Genomic DNA, 12410 nt, shown 5'->3' on the forward strand with positions numbered 1-12410 from the left:
GGATTGTTAACCGTAAATAGTGGACATTCCATGGATTTTTGCTTAAATTTACACAAAAAGGATGTACACACTCAAATAAATGGTGAGTTTCCAGTTCAATCAACATAGATTTAGTATTAAGGAATGTATATCTGTTTCAACAATAAATTAATAAGTAGTCTAACTATAAAAAAAAATATTAAAACAAAATAGTTAAGTAACTATAATGTGTTACAATACACCTTTTTATCAGACTATTACCTGCAATCAGTTTACACAAGCAACCTGATTCCGGATTTTACAAAGCATCCCCCTCAAAGTCATTATGTCTACTGCGCATGCTCGGCTGGCCAGTCATATGACAAGGTAAACGAAACCAAAAAGCGAAGCAGTCGCAAACAAGAGCGTCACTGTCTTGTGCGTCCGTGTTCGCTCGGTTTATCTCGGTGGACATAAATCATTAGCGAATGCTGCGAGCGAGTAGACATGTTATTAAAAAAGAAAAATGTATGAAACGGTGGTGTGAAAATAGTCTTGTATAAGTAATAATATCTAAAGTAAAATGCCGAAAATGTTAGCTAGTTGGAGAAACTGCTAGCTAGTAGTGCGCATGTGTGTTGAACTTTTTGTCTTCAACGATTCATCTTGACATACGACTCTTTGGTAAAGTTTCAGTTTGCATAAATAGCGGGCAGAGGACAGGGTTCAACCGAGGAGCGTTGTTTAACTTGTAGGCTTTTCTTGGTAGACGGGGATCTGCCTGAGTAGTTCTTTAAGTGTGTGTACATGAGTGTGTGTGTGTGCAGGTAAGCTAGCTGTGTGTGGAAATGAGGCTGAGCGGTGTGCTAGTGTGTGTGTTCCTGCTTTGGGTTGAAGGGTCCTGGGGTGACACACCGGCCAACTGCACCTATGAAGAGCTGGTGGGAACATGGGTGTTCCAGGTGTCCAAAGGAGGGCACGACAAGACCCTCAACTGCTCCACCGAAGGTAATAATACCCTAAACCTTCACCCACCCACCCCTTGACACCACAGGAAATATCTTTCCCCCCCATGGGACTGACCAGTAAGGATGAAGCAGTTTCGCAATTTGAAAATCATGTGGCATGTTAGGTCCTGTGGTTTGTGGGTTTTCAGTTAACACGGAAACTGCAACAGATGATTCACAGATCTCTTTGTGTAATCTGCTTAGAATGAAAACCTTAAATTTTAAAATAACTTTGCTTTGAATATGTCTAACATGCACCTGTTACTTTGTGTGTGTGTGTGTGTGTGTGTGTGTGTGTGTGTGTGTGTGTGTGTGTGTGTGTGTTAAGCTAAACTCTGGGATAACATTGATTGTAAAAGAATGTAAAATGTCTACATGAATCATTGCCTGAAGTTAAACACTTGTATGTTGTGGTGTTCCTCCCCAGCTATAGGTGACAGCTCCGTGACTGTGACACTGGAGAAACTGTCTGTAGCCACAGACGAGCTGGGGAACACCGGCTTCTTTACCATCATCTACAACCAGGGCTTTGAAGTGGTCATTAATGGGTACAAATGGTTCGCCTTCTTCAAGGTAAGATGAGTTGACATAAGTCATTTATTTGAGTGATCATTTCAGTATGGTAATCCTGTTTTTTAAAAAAAAAAAAAAAAAAAAAAAAAAAAAAAAAAAAAAAAAAAAAAAAAAAAAAAAACACCTATCATTGCCTCAAGTTTTCACAGCAGTCTGCTGAAAATGCTTGCTGCAGACTTCTTAAAATCATTATCTAGGTAGTATTGTATGTTAGTTGTTGTTGTTGTTGTTGTTGTTGTTATTATTATTATTATTATTATTAGTTAGCCCACCTCCTGTATTCAACTGTATGGGTTTTCCTTATTGTTGCTCACCAACATTCCATTCAAATATTAATATGCATTGTTATTAATGTCCATGAGTTGTTCATTGTCCTTGAGTCATAGCCCTACTCATCTCAAATTTAGTTTAGTTCGTAAAGGTAATCTCTTCGCTCTAAGCGATGACAAAAAATGCCAAGGAAGTTGTTCTGTGTGTTAACAATTGCCCAAGCTATATTTTTAAACATTCCCTGACATTTAAGCTTTAGTTTCACTATCACTCAGTTTCCTGTCCCTTCACTTGATATGACTCCGTCTGTAACACTTGGAGCAGGCTGAAATATGCACCATATTCAAGATTAATCTCTCAGTCATGTGTTACTTCTCCTCACTCACATGACACTGAGTAGAACGAAGTGTCATGGCCCATCTGTCTGCAGACCTGTGTTATGGTTTGTCCATGTCTAGTTCAACTTCCCCATTCTTGGGACTTGTTTTAGCTTAGTGGAGCAATATGAGTAGAACTGGGAGATTTTGTGGCTTTAGACTTGTGCAGGATCTTGTAACTCCATCTTAAGTTTATAACTCGTAATGTTTTTTTTTTTTGTTTTTTTTTATGGAATAATCTGAGTTGCTGTGTATTTGCATAAAATGATACGATTTAGTTATATATTAGATAACAAGCCCTAATCTATTTGTCTCCCTACACTTTCAGTATACTCAGGAGGGCTTCAAGGTGACCAGCTACTGTGACCAGACCCTGCCAGGGTGGGTCCATGATGTCCTGGGAAACAACTGGGCCTGTTTTGTAGGGAAGAGAGTGAAAGCAGTACCACCCCGTACAGATTACAAACCACTTTTCAGCAGCAGGTATGTCAATTATGATAGCTTGGTACATAACTAATAAAGACAAACTAATGAGTGTGTCATTAAAACTTTTAGTCACTAACTCGGAAAGAGGCAAAACGTCTCCACACCTTCACACTTCAAACTGTATCATGCTGTTTTCTTCACACAGAGGAAACTCACAATTGCTACTGAAAAGTTTATACTTGGTTGTATTAATCTGTAGGTAACACCTCCTTCCAGTATGAAATGTGAAACTTTGCAACCATGGTAATGATTTACACTTGTGTTAAAATAAGTGGATTTTAAATGGCAACACTACCGTCAAAGGCTGCACCCTCCTACTAAAAGGAGTAGGATCTTTCCTGCACAATTCTGTAGCTGATGGTGTGATCATTGTAGGTCTGCCTTATCTTAGTCTGGATGAAAATGACTTGTATTGTGTTGGGAGTGTACTCCACTACCCTCCCTAGGAACCTAGGTGCAGGCTCTTATTGGAATAATCTTCAGCACTCAAGGGAACAATTTAGCCTGAAACTGTTTTACAAAGCTGTTCTTGTTCCTGACATCAGTGTGAATAACTGGAAAATATCTGTGCAAGGCTTTATTATCCAAGTTAGACTTGCACTCAGAAGATGTAATGCATAGAGGACCACACTGAGTGGCTGTCTTAATTATTAAAAACCAAAAAATGTCACACTATGTATTAGTGGCATGGACATTAATAAGGATGCATATTAATATTTGAATGACATGGTGGTGAGCAACAATAAGGAAAACCCATGCAGTTGAATACAGGAGGTGGGCTAACTAATAAGAACATGTAACACTCGCATGTCGCGCTGCCCCATACAGTACTATTGCAATGAATATCGGTTGTTGTACTGGCAGTAATGTTGTAAGAGTTGGTAAATAAAATTGTAGAGCTCTACTTTTTTTATGAGGTCCAACACAACAGCAGCACAGTATAACACGGCCACAAAATGTAACCAAGTCCCATCAATAAAAACAGTACAAGCTTCACAAGGTGGTTTTTATTGGAGCACTACTATACTGTATAATTTAATTAAACTGTCAGGTGTATTTTGTCAAAGCTGTATATGTTAACCAACTAACATTTACAAAACACTGATTCATCTCAGCAATTGCGTTCAATGTGTTTTTTTTTTTGTTTTTTTTTTCTCTCTCTTTGTGTGGCATTTCCTTTTTTACAAATAACCTTGTGTGACATTATTCACCCTGCAGGCTGCTGCAGAAACCGTACAAACACAACCTGGATTTCATTGATTCTATCAACTCGGTTCAGAGTTCCTGGAAGGCTGCTCCCTACCCAGAGCATGAACAGTACACTCTACAGGAGCTGCACTACAGAGCAGGAGGGCCTGCTTCCCGTATCCCTATGTGAGCATTTACTTGACTTTCCCATTCTTCAACACAGCCCCTCAGGTGTCATGGAGAGGAAAACATATAATTGTACATAAACTACTAATTTGTGCTTCTAAAAGAATTAACTAGTGCACTTCTCTTCCCTATTAGAATTTCTCATTATTTTGCAATGAAAAATACCGTTGTGATCAAATGTGTTTTTTTTTTTTTTTGTTTTTTTTTTTTTTTACTTTAGGCGTGTTCGCCCTATGGCTGTAAGAGCTGAAGTTGCCAAGATGGCGGCAGCTCTACCTGAGTACTGGGATTGGAGAAATGTTGACGGCGTTGACTTTGTCAGCCCTGTGCGAAACCAAGGTGACATTAATTTGTTGTCCTGCAGAAATCTTGAAACTTACTCATATATATATCTTGAACCTTACTCATATATATATATATATATATATATAAATATAAATAATTTTTTTGTTTTTTTGTTTTACTGCTGAGTTGGTTAATTCAGAACATCCCAAAAACCAATTTGAAGGGGACAGGAATTGCTGTATGTTACCTGTGCACACATGATATTACAAATGTGAACGCAAACATAAATCAAAAGACTTGCAGGATCAGAGCCATACCTTTACACTGGAGCAGCTGTCAGTAAGGGCAGAGACTGAACAGCAGCCTGCCAGCTACTTTGCTTCCCTGTTGGCAGGTCTGGGTCTGCTTTCTGCTCTCCTCCTGTGTTTCTGCACAGCCTAGTGTGTGAGTGGAGAGATTATGTGTGCCGAGTGTCTGAGAGAGGGCCTCTGTAGGGCTGGGTTTAAGCATCTGGAGAGGACTGAAGTGTTTCAATAGAAGACCTCTAAGCCCCTGTACAGTGCTGTGGAGCTTATTTTGCTCTGTTACGAGCCAGGTGGATTTTGTAGGTTCCATTTCAGTTCACAAAAATTGGTAGGCTTGAGGACAAATTGATCGTTTCAGCGCTGACTAAAGGCAAGGTGCAGGTGTAGCTGGCATTGGAGCAAATGAAAGCTTCATCATAAATCCTATGAGAAAGCTCTTAACTCTTGTGACATTGTTTTGTATGAGAAAGCTCTTAACTCTTGTCACATTTTCTCCAGAATCATCTCAGGCACTGATTAAATCTTTTATATTATTAAATATTAGGGCAGTGAAATCATTTCATTTCACTAACATACACCTCTAATTTAAACGACTGGTTCTTACACCTTATTTGTCTTGAGACCTATGGTCTGTGATCCAAATAAAACCGTTCTTGGTGTCAACCTCACTTGAGTGATTATTACTATTAAACCACCCTGCAGGGCCCTGCAGCCTCTGTTCTCTGACCCAATTTGTTTCTGCAGAGCTGTTTATTAAGAACCTGGTGTCTCACTATGGATGGTAACCAGTGTCTTTAATCAGTGTATCTGTCTCTGTGCTTTGCTCCATTATTATGCATTACAACTAATGCAGATAAGTGTACTCAGGCATGAGCATTACAGGAACTTCAGTCATTAGAATACATTACAATAATGGTACCTGTGTACTATTAAAATGCAGAGTTACCAGTGTATAAGGGTTTAATTGTAGGGGTGTTGAACTTGTCTAAATATAGTGTGTGTGTGTGTGTTGTTTTTGTTTGATGTCAGAGGTATAGAAAACATTAGGAGAAAATTTTTGAAGCACCCATTAATATAATGCTGTCCAGTACAACACCACCACTTTTTATAGCCTCAGAAATGATGAGAGTTAGACAATTTATTAAAACAAACAAACAAACAAAAAAAAACAAAACAAACAAACATTAAAATCGTCACAAAGTTCAGATTTATTCCAGTACTTTTGTGTTGCACAGCACTGTGATAACTCTAGTGTAAATCTGTGTCTCAGCATCATGTGGTAGCTGCTACTCCTTTGCCTCCATGGGAATGCTGGAATCTCGCATTCGAATCGTCACCAACAACAGTGAGACTCCCATCCTCAGCCCTCAACAAGTGGTCTCCTGCTCTGAATATTCTCAAGGTAAACTTTAAAAAATTATATGATGTACTGCTCAATGTAGAAGACTCTGGGCTTCCTTGTTTCCTAATCAGAACAAGTAGTGTTCAAGTGTTTTTTTTTTTTTTTTTTAAGAAAGTGAATCTTAACTGTCAAGAAGTTTCATAACTTTTTTTTTTTTTCCCCAATTCTGAAGAGTTCTGATAAAAGCCTCATTATTTTTTACCATCTTGGACCACATAAGAGATTTCAACTTGTAAGAACGTCGCAACAACCTCCAGAAACATTACAAACCACGTCTAACATCCATCTCTTCTCTTTAAGGTTGTGATGGTGGCTTCCCATACCTGATTGGGAAATATGTCCAGGATTTCGGCGTTGTGGATGAGTCATGCTTTCCATATGTTGCAAAGAACACTCCGTGTGGCGTCCCTCAAAATTGCGGCCGCATGTACGCAGCGGAATACAACTACGTCGGTGGGTTTTATGGCGGCTGCAGTGAGACGACCATGATGTTGGAACTGGTCAAGAGTGGGCCCATGGCAGTGGCCTTTGAGGTACTGCTTGATATAGCTGTTCACTGTTTCCTAACTGCTATTCCTATACATGCACTTTGTTTACTTTTGCTCTGTCAATGGAGCCTAGAGTTTAAGTTGAGTTTGGCCTGCATTGTCAGAAATTGCTGTCTTCCCATTTTTATTTATTTTTTTTTTTTTAGATTACTTTCTTAGTCCATCTAATTTCATGTATAGAATTATGTTAACCACTCTTGATGTAAGTTATTAATTCATTGGAATTTCAGGTTTAACTTAACCTGTTAAGATGGCAAAAATGCTAACAGAACACCAACTGGTACAAGTATTCCTCATTAAATATTTTGAACCATTATTTAGAAAACTGAACCTTATTTGTCTTGATGAAACTTTTTCTGTACTTTATTGTTGAGAACTTGGGAGACCTTTGTGCTTCAAAGCTATATCTTTAATTTAACACAAAAAGAAAAGTAAATTGACCCGTTCCTTTCACAGGTCTACCCTGACTTCATGCACTATAAGGAGGGCATCTACCACCACACAGGCCTGGCAGACCCCTTCAATCCCTTCGAGCTGACCAACCATGCTGTGCTGCTGGTGGGGTACGGCCGCTGCCACAAGACCGGACAGAAGTACTGGATTGTTAAGAACAGCTGGGGCACCAGCTGGGGCGAGGGCGGCTACTTCAGAATCCGCCGGGGAAGTGATGAGTGTGCTATTGAGAGCATCGCAGTCGCAGCCAAACCTATCCCCAAACTGTAAACTCAGGATGGGAGGAATGGAGTGTCCTGATGAGTCTCAATAGTGCAACTTAGTTTTTTTTCCTTCTGTGTAGCTTAGGTGTTTTCAGTGTGCACTTGCGCGGTTGAAAATTTAAGCTAAAACGGCTGGAACGGCTGTTGATTTCAATATTCCATATGACTACGAAATATACTAAAGTGAAATCCACCCAAAACCAAAGTAGCAAGTTTTGTCACTCAAAAATTGGACCAAAAACAAGACATTTAATTCTGATCGTCAAATGCCGAAATGTTTACTGTAGTGGATCCAACCAATGTAACATGTAATGAGAGACAAGACAACATCCAATTACTAGTATGGAAATTGGATTCCACTTTAGTTAAAAAGATAAATAGGGACACACTGTTCAGTTTCTAAAAGTACTGACACATCCTGAACACCTTGCTGCCTTTATTTTTTATTTTTTTTTAGCAGTCACTGATTAGCTGCCTGTGGATGATTTAATTCAAGCTGTAACTGCCGACACTGACTTGGAATCAAAATGGATTGGTACATACTTTGACAAATCACGATGGGTTGTAAATTGTAGCTGTAGCATTTTTTGAAGGGAATTTGCAACTGAGGAGTCAGCATTTGTGTTTGTCTGTCAAATGCAGGACCTTGATTCTTTGTCTCAGGGAAGCACTTTGGAGAATTGAAGTATCTTCTGTCCTTGCATCAAAATTGAAACCGTGACTGCCATGTTCCTCTGTGGGGTAAATTTGTTTCCCAATTGAGCATTTAATAGGGATTATTTAATGGATGTAAGGGATGACTGTAGTGCCTTTATTCTGCCTCCCATTTACCCCTATGTTTTTATGTAAGCATTTGTTCTACATTATATTGTGAGATGTTTTTTTTTTTTTGTTTTTTTTGTTTTTTTTGTTTTTTAAATCTGATGGAATAAAAGCATTTCAAGATCATTGGGGTTTGTTTGCATGTTTGTTTGTTTTTCAAGACCACAGTTACATTCTTGGATGTTAGATTTTGTGTCTTCTTGTATCTTTGGGCAATCAGCAAATATACACGCAAACAAAATGCACCATGAGAGGATAAAATGATGAATGACTCGTGACCAGAAAAAATAGTAAAATCTACCAGCTAACTTTTTATTTATTTGGGCAAATTCTATAATTCAATTTCCATATTTAATTAATGAAATGTAATGAACTGAGGCTCTGACTAACAGTGGAAAAAGGTAAGTACATGTACTCAAGCTCTGTAATTAAGTTATGAGGTAGTCCACTTGTTGCATGAGTACTTCCATTTAACACTTCATTTTAATTTCTTATTTTCTTTTACTTACTTTCTTTTCATCGATTATACTACCCAACAGTGTTTCTCAACCAGCTACAACATTAAAATGTTACTTGATAAGAACATTCTGCTGACTGTAATCTCAAGTAGTTTTTTTTTTTTTTTTTTTAAATACAGAGGGCTGTTCCCCTGCGTGAGTCACAAGGTCCAGACGTCTCTGCTCCACTTCCCTCTGTGGGCCAGGGCGTACCTCACCTCCCCTTCCCACTGCCAGCACTCTAGTTCCCTCGCTGTCCTGTGCTGCTCCCCTTTCATCCCCCGGTCCTCTCCTCTCTACGGTGGATTCATGCTCAGCTCTCGCCCTCCTCGGTCGCCATGCAGAACAACCACCACAAGGAGCATCTCTATAAAATTCTTGTGATAGGGGACCTCGGGGTCGGTAAGACCAGCATCATCAAGCGGTATGTCCATCACAACTTCAGCCCCAACTACCGAGCGACCATCGGGGTGGACTTCGCTCTCAAGGTCCTCAACTGGGACCAGGAGACGGTGCGCCTGCAGCTGTGGGACATCGCAGGTACAGTCCAACTTTGACACACGGCTCACATGAAAAAAGCAGTTGTACAAGACCAAAGAACATTTTTGTAAAAAAAAAAAAAAAAGTGAAATTCCCCACACATGGTAGTTTCCTCTGACTCAGACTTTACTGTACATGTTTTTGAAGTGATCCACTGCCTGAGAGAAGATTTGATATCTTGTGTAGGGATTTTTAAAGAAGTAGCCCATATGACAGGACACACTGGCCAAAAATAGATGGATTCGTTTATTGGTTATAATAGAAAATAGCAAAAACAAAGGCAGAGTCTTTTGAAAATCCCTTTTAAGTAAAATTAGCTTAAGGTTACATTTGGAAAATCCATTAATGTTAGTGTCAAGTTATAGTCGTGATGGAAATTATGTTCACATTTATTTTGTTGTTTTTTCAAATGTTACAAGATTAAATGAAACTGCTTAACAATCTCACAGTGAAGTGGCTTTCATGAAAATCAATTTTCTCACGGTTAATGCATGCCACGTTTGTTTAGAGACAAAGCTAACCCAATCATAAATGAAATCAAAACTAGAGACTTTTTTTATCTCACTAAATATATGATAAATTATTGCAAGTCAGAGAATATGAGGCCTGAGAAAAAAAACATTGACATGTGGATTACTGATGTCCAGGGTGTTTGAGGTACAGTGATCCAGAAAATGAGCATTTGATTATTTTGTCACAGTTGTTATTTTACCATGTCTGTAGACTGATGATGTTCAGGGTCACCCAGGCCTAATGTCCCTCATGTGTACCAGCTGACCTGTTGGCATTACTCACTTCACATCATTTGGCTACGCATTTCTGCTATTACATGCATTTTATTTTCACTCCTGAGTAAAAACACACATATACAGAGAAGCCATGAAGCAGGAAAAGAAAGGTTTCCTTTTATGAGCAAAAATCACACACTGTAAGGATTATGATTATTATTACATACATTTTGTTGATATTAAATAAAACCCATACAAACCATACCTTTATAAACCAAATGTATTTAAAGCTGCTTATTTCTGTATGGCAGTACAGTAAAATCATTTACTCTTGTTAAGATTAAATTCATGTCATCATTTAGACATAAAATACTCTCCTTGCTGAGTGTCACATGACCTTAGGAAAAAGCATCATGACACCACATGATATAACAGAAAGCAGTCATGGCAACAGTCTGACACATTATGATTGTTTTTAGTATAAACCACTGTATCAGCTGGTTGGTTGGCCATAAAAATGACATAATCATATCTAATTTGGAGCCAAATACTGTAGGAGCACATGTTTCAAGCCTTTAACAAAACACAAGCATATTTATTATATTATAGTTGTAATTTTTCCTGCTCTGAAAGTAGTCAGAGGACAAACGTATAGGATGTCTCTTTACCTAAATTTATACAATCACATATTGATCCATTCAGTTATTCCAACAAACATTTATACATTAACAGTAGTTCAATCTTGCCCCTTGCTGGCACTCATTTCTTCCCTGCAATCTACTGAACTGTGTGATCTTCTCCCTCTATATGATACTCTGAGTGTGGAAGGGTCTGTTTGATAAGAGGACGGAAATGTATGAGAACGAGAAATGAAATTCTCATCTCTTTTCTTGTGAGTATTGAATACTTTGATTGCCCTTGGCGAACACAGAAATCAGAAATAATGGCGGCTTTTGACTGTGATGCTGTTGGGTAAGATAACAAACCTAAAGGCTACAGCAGTCTCATCTCACATGAGTGTCGGCTGAGGTTTAGAAGAATCCTCTGACCTGCTGCTCTCTCCCCTCCTGTGCGCCCTCTCCAGTAAGCACAAGCAGTCATGTGTCTTGAACTCATGTGAGGGAGATTTGAGGCCCAAGCGCTTGTATACAGAAAGCTTTTATTGTGAACTAATGAGTGTCTCCCTCAGAGGAAACTGCTATATGTCTTGTACTGTATGTGCTTCCAACAAAGGCCCTGAAGTTATAGATGCTCTGAGGTGGGAAAACATGAACTGCATAATTTAGATGAGCTCTGTAGATTACAGTAGCATTGGCTCTCCATTAGGTGAAGATTGTGTCAAATAAACAAATATGCAGATTATTTTGCCTTTTTAAAGTTAATTAGATTTGCATTTGGCATCTATAAGGCGCATCCAAAAAATGATCTTTTGTTTCTTGCGTTTTCTTTTACCCAGCACTGCTGTAGATTTGTTTGAGGATTTGATGATGGACTGAAGTTTTCTCATGCCACAGATGTAATAACTCACTTGCTGCTCCTGTGCGGTTGCCAAGACAAATAACAACTTCAGCCATTTTATTTTTGTCTGTCATTTTTCTGTGGCCTCTGCTGACACCGCAACAGGGCTATAGCTGCACAGGCCTGTACATGAAGATGTGAGTGAGGTGGGGTTCGGGGCTATGCCGCTATGATATACTGTTCAGCCTTTTAAAATCCCATTGTTATTGATGTTGAGCTGTGGAATTTGATATTTAGACTCAATACCAAGAGGAACTTTTGGGTATTGACTCATCACAGATGAATTACTGCCACATTTCATCCTGTTTAATGAATCCATTCATCTTCTTACCATGAGGACTGTGGTCTTACATAAACACACAGTTTTCTGCCAAAATTAAACAGCTTTGGTTGTTTCGCATAACAGCTTTATGAGTTTGTGTATTTGTCTGTCTTCTCACTGGTGTAAAGTCAGCAAGGCTCAGTCTCAAAAAGGCAGTCAATCATTTCTGTGCACCAATTCGGATTTACCAACATTTGAATCAAACTCAAAAGGAGCAAATTAACTGAGTTTTTACTAGTTAAACTCATAATTGATAACACTTTAGGGTGTAATTTTTGCTTATTTAGTCACATGTAATTTTAAGGTTATATTAGAGAAACACTTTAATATCATTGCCTAATAAACACTAGTATGTTTGAGCTTGTACAGAAAGCTGGAAACATAGTTTTCACTCTCTAAATCAGCGGTCCACAAACTTTTTTCAGTGGGGGCCACATCAACTTTCCTTTCTGAGATGGGGGGCCGAGGTTAGTCTATAACAGGAAATGATATGGGCCAGGGTGACAACCAGTATTATTGTGGAGATTACAATGATAATTTGTTGTAGCTGCCCTTCGTTTGGCTTTGGCACCACCTGTTGATTTGCAAAAAAAAGTAATAAAAAGTCTTCACATGTGTTTATTTGAAGTACCACAGATACTCCATTTATTTTATAGAAAATAACAACACAATAATGTAATGA

General features: G+C 38.7%; 2 protein-coding genes across 2 annotated transcripts in view; both read left to right on the forward strand.

Moving 5' to 3' along the window:
- Positions 1-602: 602 nt before the first annotated feature.
- ctsc (cathepsin C) lies at positions 603-8249 on the forward strand. Its single transcript, XM_022748559.1, has 8 exons — positions 603-966; positions 1393-1538; positions 2514-2668; positions 3890-4045; positions 4266-4384; positions 5906-6037; positions 6338-6570; positions 7042-8249. The coding sequence occupies exons 1-8, from the start codon at positions 807-809 to the stop codon at positions 7306-7308; spliced, it is 1368 nt and encodes a 455-aa protein (XP_022604280.1). The 5' UTR covers positions 603-806; the 3' UTR covers positions 7309-8249.
- Positions 8250-8915: 666 nt separating this feature from the next.
- The window catches only part of rab38 (RAB38, member RAS oncogene family), a 14428-nt gene continuing 10933 nt past the window's right edge, over positions 8916-12410 (forward strand). The window contains exon 1 of the mRNA XM_022748500.1: positions 8916-9160. Coding sequence (XP_022604221.1) covers positions 8959-9160 — 202 coding nt within the window. The 5' untranslated portion in view covers positions 8916-8958. The remainder of the gene's footprint in view (positions 9161-12410) is intronic.

Source organism: Seriola dumerili, unplaced genomic scaffold (assembly GCF_002260705.1).
Source record: "Seriola dumerili isolate Sdu_G_001 unplaced genomic scaffold, Sdu_1.0 BDQW01000122.1, whole genome shotgun sequence".
Lineage (NCBI taxonomy): Eukaryota > Metazoa > Chordata > Actinopteri > Carangiformes > Carangidae > Seriola > Seriola dumerili.

Excerpts from the sequence above, each read along its gene's own strand:
- ctsc (XM_022748559.1), top strand. The coding sequence starts at position 807 with ATGAGGCTGAGCGGTGTGCTAGTGTGTGTGTTCCTGCTTTGGGTTGAA. Across the intron at positions 4,046-4,265 it reads CCTGCTTCCCGTATCCCTAT|GCGTGTTCGCCCTATGGCTG; the intron begins GTGAGCATTTAC and ends TTTTTACTTTAG. Across the intron at positions 6,571-7,041 it reads CCATGGCAGTGGCCTTTGAG|GTCTACCCTGACTTCATGCA; the intron begins GTACTGCTTGAT and ends TTCCTTTCACAG.